This window comes from Pseudochaenichthys georgianus, chromosome 16, assembly GCF_902827115.2.
Source record: "Pseudochaenichthys georgianus chromosome 16, fPseGeo1.2, whole genome shotgun sequence".
Taxonomy (NCBI): Eukaryota; Metazoa; Chordata; class Actinopteri; order Perciformes; family Channichthyidae; genus Pseudochaenichthys; species Pseudochaenichthys georgianus.
Genome location: NC_047518.2, coordinates 30,016,850 through 30,036,624, shown reverse-complemented (window position 1 = coordinate 30,036,624; position 19,775 = coordinate 30,016,850). Strand labels below are relative to the sequence as shown.

The window sequence follows — 19,775 nt, the reverse complement described above, 5'->3', positions numbered from 1 at the left end:
ACCTTGGAAACACATTTTTTGCACAAAACTAAGATTAACTTGTGTAGATGTGGATGTTTTCCTCCATCACTTTCGCTAAACATAGGCATGCACATGTTGTATAAAGACAGACTTAAAAAACATGTTTACCTATCCTTTAATCTTGTGAGGATTTAATTTTTTCACGGATTAACTGATCAATTAGAATCTCCCAGAGGCCATGGTGATGCTTGTTTTGTCAGACCAACAGTCCACAACCCCAAGAGGTTCAATTAACAATTATATAAAATCTAAAAAAACTACTTTTTACATTTTACCATCTGGAAATAATATTTGCCCTGCTAAATAAGTAGTAATAGTTAAATGATCTATCAGTTATCAGTTATAAAGTGATTGCTCTATGATTGTATGTTTGTGCATTGTTGGCTTTGTGTGACAGCGCTTTAAGCAGCAATAGCAGAGTTACACAGAGACAGCAGAAAGTGAACAGGCACAGAAAGCAGAGTCAAACGGTCAGCAGCAGACTTCCCTCCTCTGCCTCGGGCACTGATCGCCAAAGTGAACTTTACATGGATCTGACCCACGCAACCCGACTACTCTCACTGTCAGGTATATATTCTTCTATCTGATGCCAATGCAGCACAAATCTGCTCCTATGGCTCGCATGGAGAGATTAGGCCTCAAGAACCAATCAGCAAACACCTGCTCTGGGTCCAACTGCTAGTCACTTTTGTCCTTGCAACAGAGGACACATGTCCAGCTTCTCATGTATTCCAAGTTAAACAGTTTATGGAATAAAAAAGAATATATTTTGTGCATTATATGTCCTTTTCTTCTCAAAAGTGAGACTCTTCATGCTTGAGTACTCATTAGTAGCAATAACATGATATCATGTCCTTACATCTTCCCATCCACGTCCAGGTGTCCAGGAAATGACATCGAGGAATGGGTTGGCCAGGTAACCGTCCACATTGAAGGAATAGTCACGACCACCAAGCGTTATGTTGCCGAAATACCTACATGGCGATGGATGGAGAAGGAGAAGTAAGTAAATGACCAAAAATATTATAATATTAGTATATTAACCACTTGTTTTATTAGAAGAGAAAAAAGAAAAAGGGCTGTTCATGATGCAACAGTAAGCCTGTCCTATTGTCTCCCTGCTTGAAACTAAATCACAGCAGTGAGGGCTTCTCTGTTAATCAAATCTACAGACAAATGATCAGACGTACAGAATTGTCAGGATCTTTGAAATCAAACGACTGCTGCTCTCTGAATCGGCTGCGAGCTCTTTAGTTTGTCTGATAATAACACAGGACAGACGTGCTAACTGTCGCCTCATGTCATCTTGCTGGCTTCAAAACCCGAAAGCCTTTTTTTGCATGACAGACAGCCTCATATGGCAGAGCAGCTTGTAGTTACAGAGAGTGAACAGCAGGTAGCACTGCAAAAAATAAAAAATAATAAAAAGGCAAACATCTCCCTCTCTGTGTTCGACACAGATTATAAACAAAGAAGAAAGAGACCATTAATCATTCCCCTATAATCGCCACGCTGTTTGCGCTGTGCTTAGATAACTGTAAATAAACAAATTCATTATATGTGTGGCCCATTACAATGACCACACTTAGAGTAGTCTCTCTATACAAAATCATGTGTGAGGTGTGCATGTGAAGCAAGACGATCCAAGAAGATAATACATCCACTTGCACTACCTGTTAGAGTGTGCTGCTGCATGTTTGCACAGCCTACGAGGAATATATTAAAGCCAGCTCATTAATATACATGAGACATGGTCCGCTTGCTACAGATGCTGGGGTAATTTTGCCAACTCACAACTACACGCACCAACAACATCGACTTTGCATGGACGATAGCCAGCTCCAAATTCAGATATCTCCTCAGTGCCTGCGCTCTGACACCGAATCTACCGACTCCACCCATACAGTATACCTTCCAGCTCATGCTGGCACCGAACCAACTCGTTTCATAGAATATACCTGATCCAGTCTCTATTTAATTTTCTTCCTTTTTCATATATTTTGTCCAGAGCTTGCCAACTGCCTCTCCTCCTTCGTCTATCTCACTTCCCTCCTCACATTTTCCCTTAAGAGCGTTCCTCTCTCCTCTTATCTCCCTCTCACCTCATCCTGCCTCGCAGTCTCTGGGTCTGATTGGCGTCCGTCATGCAGTTGGTGACAAAGTTTGGCCCACCCGTTGTTCCGTAATCCTTGCGCATGGCCACAGCTCCGTGAGTCAGCACAGAGACTCCTCGAGCGATCCTCCGGCGGGGTTCGTCCCTCCAGCCCTGGGGCCGCACGGCAAACACAGCCCGTGGCAGGCTCTCCATGCTCAAACCTGAGAGAGCCGGCCCCACGGCGAACCACATGTGCGAGGCCCCGGCCTGACCGGCGGCCCAGGCGGCTTTGAAGACCAGCTCTGCCTCCTCCTGAGAGCAGTACAGCAAGCGCACCTGGAGGACAGCAGGAAGCCAGGGAGGGAACAGGGACGAGGGGAGACACACACACACACACACACACACACACACACACATACACGCTAGTGAGATAAGGAGGGGACAGGGGAGACATGGAAAGAGACAGAGGGAGGGAGAAGTAAGGGGAGAAAGATAGAGCTGGAGCAGAGGTGCCTGAACGGGAGAGGAGGAGGTTGGATAGAAAAGGCCATATCAAGAAAAAAAACAAGGGTGCTGGGGGAGGTAAGAGAAAAAGCTGTTAGCTGATAAGGTTCGTTGGAGTCGGACGTATGATTCAGGGAGGGAAGCAGACACACCAGAAGGAGGGAAGACTGCATGGCTGCATGTTATGCGTGCTAACCAGGAGGAGCCAACGGGGTCAGTGCTTAATGAGCTCGGGCCTGATAAAACGAAAGTTACAGTTATGAATTATGAAAACAGGAGTAAAACATGAAAGGGAAAATGAAACAACTGTAAGTGGTAGAGCAGAGAGATCGGGAAGCGGGGAGGAACAGGAAGTGTGGGGGGTGTGGGGTTAAAGAGCAAACACACCTGAGGGAAAACAAAGGGGGAGAGGTTAAACACTGACACATGTTATTAAAAGCATGGGGGAGAAAAGACCTGGAGACAACAGGCGATGATGATGATGATGATGATGATGATGATGATGATGATGATGATGATGATGATGATGATGATGATGATGATGATGATGATGATGATGATGATGATGATGATGATGATGATGGTGGTGGTGATGATGATGGTGATGATGATGATGATGGAGCAGATGGAGGAAAGAAATCAGAGGAGGGAGAACAGAAAAATGACACTCCTTGGAGGACGGAAAAGAGGAGGGGGGATGGTGAGGAGAAGTAAAAAAGGATGATATATTTTGGTGAAATCAGGGCCTGGAGAGATAAAAGATATTTGTAAAAGACAGGGGAGGGAGTGTGGCTGGGGAGGAAGAGAGAAGATCACATTCAAGAGAGTGAGAAGCAACATAGAAAGAAAGATAGAGCAGTGATAGTATATGAGCTTTCTGCTGAAGTGCTGAGGTAAGGAAGGGAGAGGAGGGGGAGGAGGGAGAGGAGGGGGGTAGAAATTGACCAAAGAGGGTTATAAGGGGTTAGAGCTGAAAGGAAAATGAAAAAGGGGGGAGAGGGTTAAATGCTGACAAATACCTTAAAAGAAAAAAAGAGCGTAAGCATTTATAATAAAGCAAGAACTTAAAGAAATGATGCGCTTTAGAAAATTAGACAAAGATGAATCAAAGGACAAAAAAAAGAGAAAGAAAACTCTTTCATAAAAGAGGAGTAGGGGGAGAGTCAGGGAAACAGACTGAAAACACATTTTGAGAATTGCGCCTTCATTGAATTTTGAACTGTCATGGCTTGGCAAAACAATACTGCCTGTATGCCAATACACCTCCTGTGAATCAGGCCGGGAATGAGAGTGACAGAGGGGGGAGAGGAAGGGGAAAGGAGGGAGGAAGAGGCTGAAAGACGGAGAGGGAGACTGAATTAGGGAGGGAAAGAGAGAATCAGAGTTAAAAACAGACACACAATATCTGAAGACGGGAAATGGAGAAAGAGAGGAACGTACAAGAGGAGAGAGCAGAAGACATACTGACAAGGCAGAAGCCGGAAGAGGATGGAGTAAAAGATAGACAGTGAAAGATTTGAGTAGAAATTGACCCATAGACCTGCTTCAGGCCATCCACAATGTAGAGGACATAACCATGTTGCATAGTGAGAGAGAGAAAAGCATGTAATGCAAACACACTAAGCATTACCAAGCAATCACAAGCATGTATTAGCCTTGCAGTAGTACACATCTTAAAGCAGTGGATTTGTTATTAAAAACACAGGGTTAAAAAGCAAGCACTGCGTACAGGCAACCTGCTGCAGGCGGTGTGTTATATTAACAGTGACACTAGCAGAGTGGAGTCTAAGGAATCCAATACAAACGCGGACACTAAGACACACAAACACACAGTCGCACACACACGCAGAGCTGCAGTGGCCATGCTGGGACATCGGCGATGACATTGAGACCCTGACTAAACCGAGCCAGCGGAGAGCAGAGTCCGTGGCCGGGAAGACATTGCAGCAAGAGGGATGGACTGAAGGAATGAAAGATAGCCATACAGAGATCGAGGTGAACAGGAAGGCAGCAGAGGAGAGTGAGCTTGTCTCCAGGCAAATAAACGGAGGAGGGGAGGCAGAGGGGAGGGGGAGGGATGTGGAGTAAGCGTAAGAACACAGAGACGAGTGAAAAACTAAGCAGGAGGATCAGGGGGTCAAAGAGGGGGTTTAAGGAAGTAAAAACACAAGTTAAGAGGAGCATGGGAAGTGACAATGGAAGTGTAAAAGAAGTGAGGAGAGGAAGAACTAGCAAGGCAGAGCATTAGGAGCAGGCAGTATGAAGGAACGAAACACACTCGAGGTACAAGCCAAAACCACAAGTCATTCTGGTCATTAATAAATCAACGTGGATTTAAAATGCAGGGTTTTGTTTCACCATCAAGAGAAAGATTGAGGTTTTATCAGGTTTGTATGGAGAGAAAATAAAGTAAAATAAAGATAGTGATTTGACTTTGATTAAAAAGAAGGTATTAAAATAACATGGAATAAGATAAGGTGAGGTTCAGGTAAAAAGTCTCCAGAGGGGAGGGTTTGGAGGCCATGTTCAGCAGTGTGTTCAAAGCCACAGACCTTGATTTTAAATGCGTGTGGGGTTTTCAGAGATCACAACTAAGTCAAGCTACATTATAGGGGAAAGTTGTACAAAATAGTGTGGAACGGAGCAGCTGAGAATACTTTGGGGCAAACATCATTTAAAGTATCAACGAAGATCTGGGAGAAGCTGAGATGTTACTCTGTGACAGCATGTTTTTCCAACTTTAAAGCTTAGGTAGAAACAGGGGAAAACTGTATGTTGAGTGGTTACATGTTTTAGCACCTCGCACATAACTCTTGGTACAATGCCACCCGACAACCAGGCAGCAAATCAGAATGACTCGTGTTTTTTGTTGTACTGTTGAACTCTTTATGCCTTGGCAGATGGGAGGGGAAGAGAAGAAAAGAGGGATAGAGGAGAGAGGGGAGAGAGAGATGTGGAGGGACAGAGGGAGAGACGAAGAAGGAAGGAAAAAGCTGGGAAGCCACCTGTCGGAAAGGGGGCCCCCAAGGATACTCGCAGCACTTCCTCCCCTTTCTTCCCCCTTTCCCCCCTCCCTCCCCCCTGTCTCACCTGCGCCTCGTTCTCCTTCAGCAGCCTGCGCGTGCGTGCCCCCCCAGGGTCGTCTGTCACGTTCAGGATCACCACACTCTTCTTCTCCCAGCCGATGAACGAGCCGTCGGTCAGGCCCTCCACAATAGACAGGAACTCCTGGTAGCCGTGGTGACGTGTGGCCACCACGGAAAAGGACGTCCAGTCGTACTCCTCCAGCACCTCAAAGATGACCTCTAACTGGAGGGCAGTAGAGGAGCTGAACTGGAGAAAGACGGAACCTGATTCCTAATTTGGGAAAGAGAGCAGCACATTTGGCTTAAAATCTCACTGTAAAATGCATCTTCTGTTCTGTAGTTGCACTGTGTCTAAAATGCAGCAAATAAGCAACAGACAGAATGTTCACAAGAAAGAACTACAACTCTCTGACTGCTTCGTCTTTATGCGCAACATCGAGGCATCACTGGGGTTGAGGTTTTTTTTTTTATGGAGCAGCAACACTGGTGCAGCCGCAGGGCTAAACCAGCTAGGGTTGTTGCACACATTCTCCTATGACGTCCAAAAGGGAGTGTTTCTAAAAAGTCTGTTCAGGGGATGAGGACTAGGTGAGGGTACATCTTCAAAGGAAGTTCATCAAAGTGCTACAATTTAATTCGTCCAGAGTAAATGGTTAAAACTGTTATTTGTAAGCACAAATGCAATGCTTTTTGTTTCTTTTTTCCCCACGGACACTTGTGAAAATCATGTGACATTAGTTTCTCTTGTTCACACACACTCTCACACACACACAACACACACACACTTATTCACTCATACACACACCCATGTCTGCACATTGCCTCCCTCCCAGGAACATCAGAGGCAGAGCAGAGCGACAGCCCCAGTTGGTGCCATTTACAGATCAAACACTGCAGAGTTTCAGCAGATCAGCGACCCTGACCTTCAACTTTCCCTTCCGTCCCGCCGGCACTTGCCCAAACCTTTTCTTCACAGAGAGGATACGCAACATTATGACATTGTAAGTTGTTATGGCAATATAAGCAGCTGTCCCTTTATACTCCATTCATAGAGCTGTCAATCCATACTTCTTCAGTATACAGCGCACACTTAAATAACATTGTTTCACACTGGTCCTCACATTTTTAGCAACACAATCACACGACTCGACATTTGCCCTCTTGTATTCCTCTGATCCTCTCCTCTCTCTGACACACACACACACACACACACACACACACACACACACACACACACACACACACACACACACACACACACACACACACACACACACACACACACACACACACACACACACACACACACACACACACACACACACACACACACACAGACACACCCCAATCCCAACCTCCCTCCTCCTACCTGTGGCATCCTCCCCAGCCCCGCTCCCCCTCCTACAGCTACTATGGGCAGTCCTGTTTGCGCAGACACAAACTCCAGCATTGGGGCCAAAGGACCCCAGGCCGTGCGAGGCGGCCTCTCCTCTTCATACACCAGACCCTGCAGGGGCCGCGCCGCCAGCAGCTCACACAGCTGGGACAGCACCGTCTTAGGACTACTGTCATTCACCTGGGAGATGACAGAAGAGATGAGGACAGAGAGGAGCAAACACAGAGGGGGATAAAGACAGGGAGAAAAATAGAGTTGCCTAACTAGGGCAGTGTGTCTTGACCAGAGGTGGGAAGTAGCGGAGTACAAATACTTCGTTACTGTACTTAAGTACATTTTTATGGTATCATTACTTTACTCCACTACTTGTTTTTCTGACGACTTTTTACTTTTACTTCTTATATATTTAACACAAATACCTGTACTTTCTACTTCTTGCATTTTCAAAACAGGCTGGTTACTTTCGTTTTAATGTGTGGCGTGATCATTATTCTTTAGAGTCAGTGCGTGCCTATTGATTTGAACACGATCCGTGTATCCATCATTTCCTGGTCTTCTCTAAAGAAGAGGGACCAATGAAAACTGTCATTTTGCAGTCGTTCAGCATGGACACATTCATTAGCTAACAATGACATTATTGTTCTATTAATATAAAGGGAGGTCAGGTACTCTTTAAAACAGCTGGTAGTTATGGGTACTTTTTACTTAAGTACATTTCAAAGCCCATACTTCTTTACTTTTACTTGAGTAAAGAAGTTTAGTCAGTACTTCTACTTTTACCAGAGTATTTTTAAACACGAGTATCTGTACTTCTACTTGAGTAAAGGATGTGTGTACTTTTGCCATCTCTGGTCTTGACTTTGTGTTATTCATATGGAAAGTGTATGTAGTATGCATGACATGTCTGGCTAACAATACAAGCCGTGGTCAAAGAGCAGCGCCCACACAACGGCAGCAGTGTGATGCTCATTAAGCAATGAATAATGGATGGTCAGTGTTATTCCCTTCCTTCAAGTAAGGCTGGAAGAGCAGTAGGTAGAGGAGACAGTATCCAACCTGTAGCCAGATGACGTTAGCAGAGCCCCACTGGGTGACCACGCTCTCCCCCAGGGAGCCGTACACCCGGCCGAAGCCAGGGTAGAGGACCCTTCCCCCAGGCCCCGCCACGGCCGCCTCCGCCTGCACTGTAGAGCCGGCGTGGATCACGGCGATGTTGAAGTTCATCATGGCGCCAGAATCCCGCTCCCGGGGGCTAGGCCGGAGCAGGAGGTGGGGGGAGGCGTCCACCAGACCTGCCCACTCTGCCAGGACCAATAGGAGAGAGAGAGTAGGTATGGCGACCATGGCAACCTGCCGAGGGGGAAGGCAGATATATATTGCACTAAGAGAGGATGCCTGAAAGAAAAAAGAGACAGCAAAAAGTAGAAGAAGAAAGTGAAGAAGATTAAGTTAGACTCAGGTGTTTTCGTTTTCTGATGTCCAGTACAGAGGACATCAAATCAAGAGAGAAAAATGAAGCACAGAAGGAGGTAGATAGAGAGAGGAGGAGGAGGAGGAGGAGGAGGAGGAGGAGGAGGAGGAGGAGGAGGAGGAGGAGGAGGAGGAGGAGGAGGAGGAGGGGGAGAGGGGGAGGAGGGGGAGGAGGAGAGAAAGACAGAAAGACATAAACTGATCAGAGATTGCATACGGGCAAGATGGAGTAATGAATTCTGAATCCAATCATGGGGTAATAAAAGTTAGCATTGGATGGAGAACATGCTGGACGAGAAATAGGGAATGCAGAGGGGAAAAACAATAGAGGGAAGGAAAAGAAAGCAAGATGAAATGGGTGCTATTTAGGCTGCAGGCAGAGAAGGAACAATATGAGGAAAAATCAGACTGGCCGTTAGAGGGAAGGCGGGTGAGAGGGAGAGAGCTAATAGCAGACAGAGACAAAGATGGGGCGGAGATGGTTATTGTGTTGCATGAATGATAATAACAATTAAGATCCCTGCAAACACACTCGCCCTCACAGAGCTACATCCACACACATACACATGCATGCCAGCGTTTGAACACACACACACACACACACACACACACACACACACACACACACACACACACACACACACACACACACACACACACACACACACACACACACACACACACACACACACACACACACACACACACACACACACACACACACACACACACACACACACACACGATAGATGCATGGCTATGCCCATAGAGCAGCTTAATGATAGAGAGATATGAGGGTTAATGAAGTGCACACACACTCACACAAACAACCACACAGAAAGATAATGACTACCTGGGAGATAGCAGGGTTAATATGTGAGCCGCACACATACACAAAAACACAGCACATCATTTTCAATTCACTTCTGTTGCCAACTTCCCTCCCTCCCTTTCTCCATTTCCTTCTCACGTTCTCCCCGCTCCCTCCCATGCTCTGTCTTTTCATATTCTCCATCACTTCTCCCTATTTTCATGGCTTCAGGTACCAGACACAATTGCATTGATTAACAGGGTCCTGCTGACATAATATTCCCTCTAAAGTCACTCTCTCTTTCTCCATTTCCCCTTTCCTCCTCTCTATGTATTTTTCGCAACGTCTTCATCCGACTTTCCTCTCTTTGTCACAGTCTGCCGATTCTCAGGCTCTGATTACTCTTTGGCATAGAGAAGGGAAGAAGACAGCGAGTTAAGAAGAAAAAGTAACTCGAGGATGAGAGCAAGAGGGCAAAGATAAAGGAAGCTGTGAAATGAATAGAATAGAAATATATTGTAAATACAGGGCACATTTCTTAAATACCAAGTGATTAATTGGAGGAAGAAGGCCAGGTGGAAGAAGAGGAGACAAGGAGAAAGGGATGACAAAGTATCATGGGATGTGGCGAAAAATGTGTTAGGAAAGTAGCAGGAAAAGAAATATTGATTACTGGGATATGTATACGTGTTTCACCTAAACAAATACACTGCCAAACCTCCTGTTTTGAGTGACAGGGCTGTTGGTTTGTGTGTTGGTGGAGGTGGTGGGGGGGCTACAGAGAAAAAAAGGAGAGAAAGGTGGAATGAGAGGGCGAATCAGGGAGGCGGATAGTTTCGGGTAAGAAAAAGAGATGGAGGTGCGAAGAGATAGGGAGAGACAGACCTGTTAGGAAAAGGAGAAGGTAATAATGAAGGGGAGAGGGGAATAAACAAGGATGTGTGGCTTTTTTTGGTTTCTTTTAAGGCGAGGAAGATGTGGCAGCAAAAAATATGGAAGGACAGAGACGAGGATAGAGAGAAAATGAGAGTCAAAGACGAGGCTGCAGAAGTACGGTGCATCATATAATCTGGTGGAGCTGTGTTCTACTGTGCTGAGCTCTGAGCCATTAACCGCTAGGCCTGTCACTGTATTTCACTCTCATGAGGTGTTTACCAGCGTGGGCCATTTCATCACCGAGAGCCTGGCTGGAAGTGTGAACACAGTGGATTCTTACATGCAGTATCCACTCTCCCTGCAGAGCACCACAATAAAGTAAAGTACAAGTACATTACAATCAAATCCTCATCTAAATATATCGTACTATATAGTTCCTTATGTGTTCCAATCTGTGAAATTCTTCAAACTGAAATCATAAAAAGCATGCAGTGAAGGGGCGGGCGCACACACACACACACACGCACACACACATACGCACGCACGCACACACACAGAGAGAAGGGGAAGGGAGTGGAGGAGAGAGAACGGGAGAGAGATTACTGTTTCATTTGATTTGCGACCATAATTGAAGCTTTTGTTAAAATGCAAATGTTCACATTTAAGTCTATTTTTCTAGCTTTAAAAAACTATCCTCTTCAGTCTTCGGAGCTGCTTCTAATTCAGAAGAGTGTATATGTACTTGGAAAGAGACTGCCAACGACCTAGAGAATATGTAAATGATGTATCAATTAGATATAATGTGTATATAATAGGATTTAAGGTGAGGAATACTTTAGGTAATGAAACATGAATAGTCATTTCTAAAAGGTGTGTGCTTTTTTCAGTATGACAGGATCTGTCCATCTTTGTTATTGTTTTATTTGGATGATAATGTGTTCATCTTGTTATTTTAATTTGGACGTATCAGAATTGTGTAGTACGATACACAACACACTTTGAATTCATCGTGGTGCAGGCACCCTCAATCAGCACTCAGTGCGTACACTAAAGTATTTGTGTTGATCCCTCAATTTGTCAATCAATCTAATAAGCATCTTTCTGTATAGCATAATTATGTCTTCTGCAGATCCTGTTTAGTTGTCTTTTTAAAACAAAGAAAGTGGCATTGACAGCAACACAGAAGCTGGCGTACATGCCAGAGACTGTTACAAGCAAACTAAAAACACCTTGAGGAATATTTACAGAGTACTTAAGAGCAGAAATATTTGCAGGCTGACAGAGACAGCTAATCAACAAGATGAGAGAAAACATTCACGCAGGCAAGCAGTAAACTTCCTCTTCCAAAATTGCCAGCCAGCACTTCACAATCAAAACACATCTTATCAAATCTCCTCTTAAATATGTCATTTACACCGCATGATGTGCTCTCTGTGATAACACATAGCAACAAAAAGAGCACTGCAGAGGACAGAACTACTTCCAAAGCCAAATTGCCAAATCTCTCATTGCTACAGAAAGTGAACAAAATATGTGTATCTGCCCGCATCCACTCCAAAATGACATTTTACCCCCTTGGCTGATGCTACTCCCTTTCACAAAGTTTCATGAAAATCAGGCGAGCATTTCTTCCCATAATCCTGTTGCAAAACAGACAAACAAACAGAAAACATAACCTCATGGCTGGAGGTGATTAAAGGCTTCTGCATGTGCAGCTTTTGTACCAACTTCGCCATTTTTAAAAATGTCAAACAAGGTTAGCAGGTTTGTGTAGCTGCAGGTGAAACATCTGCTTTATGCCTCTGTAGAGGATTACACTGAAGCCTATATTATTCCTGCAAACTCAAAAGAGACACACTAAAAAAGTTGCATAGCCTCTAAACACAAAATTAAAAATAGATTTTTCAGTGTGATGGTGGGATAACAATCCTAATGTTTGAGCGTATCAGAAACCCTCCCCCCCTTAACTGCATGCTGCAGCTGCAGCGGGGGCCTGCGGTGACTCTGGGAGAGTGAGCCGCGAGAGAGGAGGCAAGGAGCCGCGTGGGTAGAAGTCGGTTTCTGCCATCCACGCCTCTCTGAGTTCCTTTCCCACTGAACTCCAATGAAGGCAGCGTGCCAGACCTTGTGCATCGGATCTGCTGGGAAACGTGAATGGGGAAGGAGTCTGTGGAGTCTGGAGTGTGCCGTTGTGGAAGTGCAGTGTTCAGCGTGGTGTTTACCCCACATCGGGGCTCTGCTGCTTCATTCCATCCTGTCATGCAGAGTAATGGACCTGTTCCCTGCTGCCTATGGCACACACACTGAATCAGCCCGGGCAGCTTTCCACAGCTAACACAACACACCCCAGATATATGCATGCTAATATACAGTGTACTGTACACCGTTAGAAGGAATTGCAGCGTCTCTGTGAATAAGATCCCTCCCTCTAAGACTTTTTTTTTCTTTCCATTCGACCACATTTAAGACCGCAGTGTGCTCAAGAACACTGCTGCATGTAGGCTCTATACTTTCCTTGGGTCCAAAGCAGTTCTATAGTAACAGATAAGATAAAGTGCCAGCACAGTGTGGTGCCCACAGTGTGCACATATATGAGTGTGTCAATGTCTCCGTGTGTGTGTGTGTGTGTGTGTGTGTGTGTGTGTGTGTGTGTGTGTGTGTGTGTGTGTGTGTGTGCGCGTGTGTGTGTGTGTGTCGTGCGGGGTAATATGGCAGTGTGGGGGAGCGGAGGAATGAAGAGAAGAAGAGTGCAGCTGGAGCTCAATGCTCCTCGTGTTAATTGGCCCATACTTCAATCACAGCCACTGGAGTGTGTCCTCTCTGACGGAACATATCCTCTCTCCCTCACTTTCTCTCATCCCCAATCTCTCTTTCCCTCTGCCCCCCCCTCTCCCTCTGTCCTGCTGCACTTGTTCACCCACTCTCACTTGACACACACACACATGGACGCACTCTTTCACTCGGTGTGTATCACTTGATTTGGTCTGTTTCATTCAATCATTCATCTTTTAATTCATTCACCTCACTCTGCACCATCTCACTTCCACTATCCCCACTTTCCTCTCTCTTTCTCCAACAACTCCCCTCCTGTTTTGCACTAGCCCTCCCCATTCTTTCCTTCCACACATGTCTATGTCCTGTACCTCTTTCACTCTCGACTTCCTCCCCCCCCTTACTTCCTCTCCCTCTCTCTCATATCTTCCTCCTTCTCTCTCTTTGATCCATGTGGAGTAGAAGAGCCACCAGGCAGGCGAGCGCCTCTTGTTCCCATTGTGCATAGTGAGCATAGTGAGCAGAGTGATCCGTGTGTAGCGCAGCAGCAGGGCGTACAGTGCCGTGCTGTTTTTACTGCATGGCTGTAAACAGCAGTAGTAAAGCCAGCTGCTGTCTCTACCTCATTCGGACTTGATAGCCACGTCTATCATATGCCATTCAAGTGACACAACGACAAAGCCATCTATCAAACCCTAGTGACACCAGGTCCTCACAGGGGAACGCAACACATTATATTTGTAAATAACACATGCCACAGGCCGATAACCAGATTAGAGCTGGTCCCTTTCATAAACCTGACACCATTATTTATGTGGTACAGTTCTATTTGAGGGGCTCGCTGATATGGAATGTGAAAATAAATTGTGGTTTACAAATTTCAAACAAATAGAAAACATGTACACAAATACCAGATGGTGGGATTTACCTCTAAGAAAAAGATTTTGCATTGATTGTTAATACTAAAAATAAATACCGTGAAAAGGTGCATCATCAAACTACACTGTATTGTAACAACACATATTTGACCATATCAATGCAAAGAACATACATATTTTAGAAAGGGTAATGTAACAGGAGAAGCAGAAGGCAAATATGCATTGGCATTGCATAACACTGTATTCCATATTTGTCTTCTTTCAGTTTTGCAACCTTTATGTACAAAACGAAACAGTCAACTTGACATCTAACTTTGTTTCTCAAGTGCAAAAATCTGAATTTTATTTTGACATTTCAAGTCTTCAAAATGTTCATGTGGTTGAACAAAAACTAATCTCACTCCAGAGTTCAAAGTGCCTTTTAATTCCAATATTTTGTTCATGGGTTCGGATTAAACGGAACTGCCAAGAGACAGTGTCAATTAATTGGACTTCACTTCCATTTGTACATTCAGGGGATACATTTCATTACTTGAATGGGAGGACAGTCCTTGTTTCTCTTCACTCAATGGATGATGGAAATGAGATGAGGCTGACCCTTGATGCTGCCATGGAATCAATTATCTGACCTAATTTTTTTATATAAAAAATAACCAATGTGGTTTTTAAAACACCAAACACACTATCACATCCCAGGATGATTTTTCCGAAATATTTAACATGACCCCATCTCATATCTCTAACATATAGCATTGAAGATCATTTTCTATGTAGAACATTTGTTTAATTTTGCTTTAATATGGAATTGTACATGTCTAGTAATTGCAGCTCGAAGACGAATTTGTGTCACCCGAGAAAGAAAATAAATCAGCTGATAAAAATACAGCCCTGTCAGTTTTTTCAATTTGCTTTGTAATACAGTCTTGGCATCTTGAATTATGTACTCTGTGTGTGTGTGTGTGTGTGTGTGTGTGTGTGTGTGTGTGTGTGTGTGTGTGTGTGTGTGTGTGTGTGTGTGTGTTTTATCTCTCTACCCCTGTCATTTGCAAACTCACACACCTACACAAACTATATTTTCCATGATACCGTCTGGATAAACAATGTCAATTGGTGTGGGAATGATGCACGGAAACATTTCAAGACGGTCTCTAGTATATCTTCTGTCTCCTTACACACACTCACACATTCAGAAAAGATCAGCTACAAATGGTTTACTACCCTTATAGTGTTCAGACATAAATATCAGTAAGGTCATATGCTTCCATGTGGAAAGGCCAGAGTCCGGGGATCTTGCGTCAGGAATACATGACAAAGTGCAGGGTATTATTTCAATGTGCCTAACTAGCCCTTACTTGGCTTTAATGAATACAAATGCTTATACTGCTTGTATAAAATAACTGCTTACTATAAGGCCGGCCAAGGAGCAAGAATATTTCCACTCCAACCTCAACACCTGACATCTCATACAGCCGGGAGCAGAAGGCTGCAGCGCTGCACCCAGGTTGATGATTACCAAATCATTTACTGGATTTAATGTACATATAAATTGTTTTCTGTAGTTGCATTTCTTCCCCAATCCTCTGTGAATATGTCCTTACAACGCACGACCTGGGGGATTATCTTATGTTTGTTTTAAAAGGAATCATTTTTCACCGCTCAACCTTTTACAGGCATCCAGAAACTAGGGTTTTGTGTTTGGGGGGAAAAAGAGCTTTAATATCACAGCGCTATCAACGCAGTCCAATCATCTAAGAATAAACATGCATCACGGTGTGCATTTACATAATGTACTGTACATTCATGAATGAAATGCTTGGCTGATTGTTTTTTTTTTAAAGCACATTGGGATTGAAATCAGGAACAAATTAGATGAAAGATTTTCAGCAGATGGGATGAGACAGTAGAAATAACTACGGGAATATTCAGTGGAATCATGTTAAGGCACGGAACAAATACTGCGTTTCTTAACAATGACGTGTAGTGCCGAGAGATAGGAGTCGGAGGCGGTGCAATGGAGGTACAAAGCTGGCTTTAATGAGCAGCAGAAATGCAGATGTTGTCGGGTCACAGCCCGGGAAGAAGAGAAAGAAACCAGGAGGGCACACAATATATATAGAGGGCAACACATATGCCCGTGCGGAAACGATACCCCTACCCCACAGTTCTGTGGTGAATTATGTCAACCAGTGATCACTACACAAGCCCCCCCAGAATTCAACCATGGAGACAATCCCCACGTCTGGGAGGAAGCACCACAGGGGCCGAGGAGGGCGGGGTTGCAGGTGAGGGCTGGGCCATGGAACGGGCCATCGGAAGGGGGCCGCAGGAGAGGGTAGGGGCCCTAACGAGGGAGAGGGCATCCCCACCGGGGGTGGGGGGCGGGTTGGAACAGGCTGTCGTAAGGGGGCTGCAGTAGGCGTCGTGGCGAACAAAGAACTCACCCGCCAGTCGGAGAAAGCCGGGTCGCCGAGCCGCGACGGGCGTGAATAACCCGGTGGTCCCCAGCAGGAAGGAGCACTGCCCGGCCGCAGGCGAGGGCACAGCGGCGACGGGCACTAAGTCCTCGGGAGGAAGGAGCCATGTCCCCTGGGGGCAGGAGCAGCATCCCCGGGAGGAAGGAGCCGTGGACAGGAGAGAGGCCAGACGGTGCACCTACCGAAGCCGCAGTCGAGCCAAACCGTGAGCCGAACCGTGAGCCGAACCGTGAGCCAAACCGTGAGCCGAACCGTGAGCCGCGGTAAGAGGAGAGGCCAGGAAGGGTCCCGAAGCGCGCCACCCATGGGCCGATGAAGGCATGGGCGACGTCCGAAACTGCCGAGGTGAGGGAAGAGGCCAGAAAGGGTCCCGAAGCACGCCACCCACGGGCCGACGAAGGCATGGGCGACGTCCGAAACCGTAGAGTCGAGGCGAGACAGGGTCCAGAAGCGCGCCACCCACGGGCCGACGAAGGCATGGGCGACGTCCGAAGCCGCCGGCGAGGTGGGCGAAATCGTGAGAGGATCCACACAAGGCCAACCAGACTAGGTTGAACCTCCACTCCGGCACCACAAAAAAAGAGGTTAACAGTCGGATGTCAACCGATGGATGCCGATAGCCGCTAGCAGCTAGCCGCTAGCTGGCAGCCATCGGTAGCTGCTAGCCGTCGTTAGCTATCGTGGTTAGCTGCTAGTTGTCGTTAGCTAGCGCAGCCTGGATATGCAGCCGCACGACCCGAAGAAACAGCCCCATGAGGCAGAAATCGGGTTCTTCCCCACCTAGCAGGTCGTGCATCGTCTCCCTGTAGTCGGAAGGCTTGCTGTCTTCCAGTGCCGAGACGATGTGGGAATGCCGAGCGACGTCCTCAGCCATTCCGGGGGGGGCGCACCGAGCCTCAGTCCGCGTGCTGGTGACAGCCACGGACGTCTCCAAAAATCCCCGGTATTCCGAGAAAAAAAACTGCGTTTTTTTTTTTGCCGTGTTCGGTACAGTCTCGGATACTTCGCGAGACTATGTCAGGGTCACCAATGTAGTGCCGAGAGATAGGAGTCGGAGGCGGTGCAATGGAGGTACAAAGCTGGCTTTAATGAGCAGTAGAAATGCAGATGTTGTCGGGTCACAGCCCGGGAAGAAGAGAAAGAAACCAGGAGGGCACACAATATATATAGAGGGCAACACATATGCCCGTGCGGAAACAATACCCCTACCCCACAGTTCCGTGGTGAATTATGTCAACCAGTGATCACTACAGACGTTAATTAATTATTTTCTCATACCATTCCAAGCTAGTATAGTCGCAACGCCACGGTATTGCTTTACTCTGCTTGCACCAACGCTTCCATTAATTCCCTCATTGATTGGCCAGACACTGGGCTCACCTAGCCAGATCTAAATCAGTCACTAATTAAAAGACCAAGATGAAAAGCAGCCAACACTGCAGCCCTTCAGGACCAGTAAGGTGAAACGTTCTGTAACAACTACAAACTAGGAAGCTAATAGAGACTCTCAGCAGAAAATAAAACCACCTAGCTCTGCATAAAAATGATTCACAACCTTATTCTGTGGATAAACAGATTAAACCAGTGTGGCAAACATTCACTGATAACTATCGCGCCTTTGTACAAGGTCACGCGCAGGCAGGTGCTCTCTCACATCCCACAACCAGACGTGCGTGTGCAGACTTAACACATATGGAGGAATGTGTACAGATGCTTATTCACATATATTTACACATACACACAAAACTTTAACATCTAGAATTAGACAGAGAAACGTAAGCTGGTCTGCTTTGATAGCAGGTGCCACATGGTGCCGAAATCAAGCGGGATTCTGTCTGCTTAAAATCAAATGCTGCAATGTCACAATGTTGTGTACAGGTTTCAGCTGCGTTCACAGCACATCTGGCTCTGCCCCCGCTCATAAGCAAAGGTGTTAGAAACACTTCTGTCAGCCTATCCTTTAAACGTTAGTGGATCAGTTTGGCTCAGGAAATGCACTCCCATGCACGCAGAAGCCCTACTGCGAGAGGAATTTGAGGATTGAGACCATTTTTGCGCAGCCTCAGATGAATCTCAAGAGTAAAAGGTGGTGAGAGGTAAGGGAAGAAAAATGTCAGATTCACACTGTGTTGTCTTCACACCGGCAATTCTAGAAGCCCATTAATCCAATCATCTGAGCTCTTTTTCTGACACTTGAAGCAACAGTATGTCATGAGAGAGATGAGAGTCTGAGATGGCCAGAGCCCTTTATGATATGTTTATGACGTGATTCACATTATATTGTACAGAGCGTAATTACGTGCAGACGAGAGGGGAGAACTGTTCATGTCATGAGATTTCAGACAGCTATTATTTTCTGCGTGGTGGAAAGAACTAAACAAGCGTAACAAAAAATAAATAAAGCAGGCCATCATTGTCGGCAGTTGCGTTTAAACAAAATCCTATGTAAACACAAAAGGTTGAGCTTGTTTAGAATAAACGACAGAATGTTTGTTCGCCTCTGGCTTACTTGTTAATGATCCGTTTAATATATGTAGCATTTCAAAACTATAGCTAATTTAGGCTTAATTTTGTTTATCTGGTGCGAACTAATATTTAGGAATAAGTTATAAATGTTCCTGAGTCAAAATAAAGAAATGTATGTAACACATAAGGGTCAAGGATACATGAGAGCACGATATCAATCAATCTTTATTTCAGACTCAAGGTCCATATCACATACAAAATGACAAGATACACAACAATAAATAAGATTAAAAAGCTAAACAAAAAAACAAAAACAGATAAAAAACATAAAATCAGTCCAATTACAGCCAGCCACATCACTGTGGAGGCCATTGTCTCCAAATCATGGAAGAGAACCGAGTAGAACTCTTCACAGGGTTAATTAAAATCGAGATAACATGATTGTCAGATTCTTTTAGGCGACACTCATTACATTTCTTAAAAAGGGCTTGACAGGTAGGTACCCCCAAGTTAACGATACATACAGTAAGAACACAAAGCAACATGATGGGAATCAGCTGTCTTAATATGTGGGTCTGCAACATAATCTGCTTCTATTCTACTCTTGTTACTTGCACTATTTTTATTTTCTAATTGGTTTTATGTCTTATATAACTATGTTGAATTGTTGGAGGAGCGCAGGACTTAAGATTTTCATTGCCATTTCTACACTGTTGTATGCATATGACATTAACGCCTTTGAATCTTGAATGAATATTGAATATAAAAGGTGACAGAGAAACCAGTGCCAACAATTCATTTCCATGCTCCTCCCATCACTGCTCTGTGCAAAATGTGTAAACGAGTGTCTTTTCTTTCCCAAAGCTGCAGCTTTTGATACAGAATATGCCCCAGTTAACACTGAACAGATCACATAACAATAAACT

The 19,775-nt window shown here is 45.2% G+C and overlaps 1 protein-coding gene across 2 annotated transcripts in view; it reads right to left on the bottom strand.

The window, feature by feature from the left end:
* LOC117461252 (glutamate receptor ionotropic, NMDA 2D) overlaps positions 1 to 19,775 on the bottom strand; it is a 52,256-nt gene that overhangs the window by 20,091 nt on the left and 12,390 nt on the right. Inside the window, exons 2-6 of one of the 2 annotated variants that reach the window (XM_034103061.2) lie at positions 8,159 to 8,497; positions 7,076 to 7,282; positions 5,711 to 5,977; positions 2,124 to 2,452; positions 881 to 995 (exon numbers count right to left, since the gene is read on the bottom strand). In XM_034103061.2, the coding sequence (XP_033958952.1) occupies positions 881 to 995; positions 2,124 to 2,452; positions 5,711 to 5,977; positions 7,076 to 7,282; positions 8,159 to 8,446 (1,206 nt within the window). In that variant the 5' untranslated portion in view covers positions 8,447 to 8,497. Of the gene's footprint in view, positions 1 to 880; positions 996 to 2,123; positions 3,046 to 5,710; positions 5,978 to 7,075; positions 7,283 to 8,158; positions 8,498 to 19,775 lie in introns of those variants that run through there. The other variant, XM_071205917.1, reaches the window with a different exon arrangement.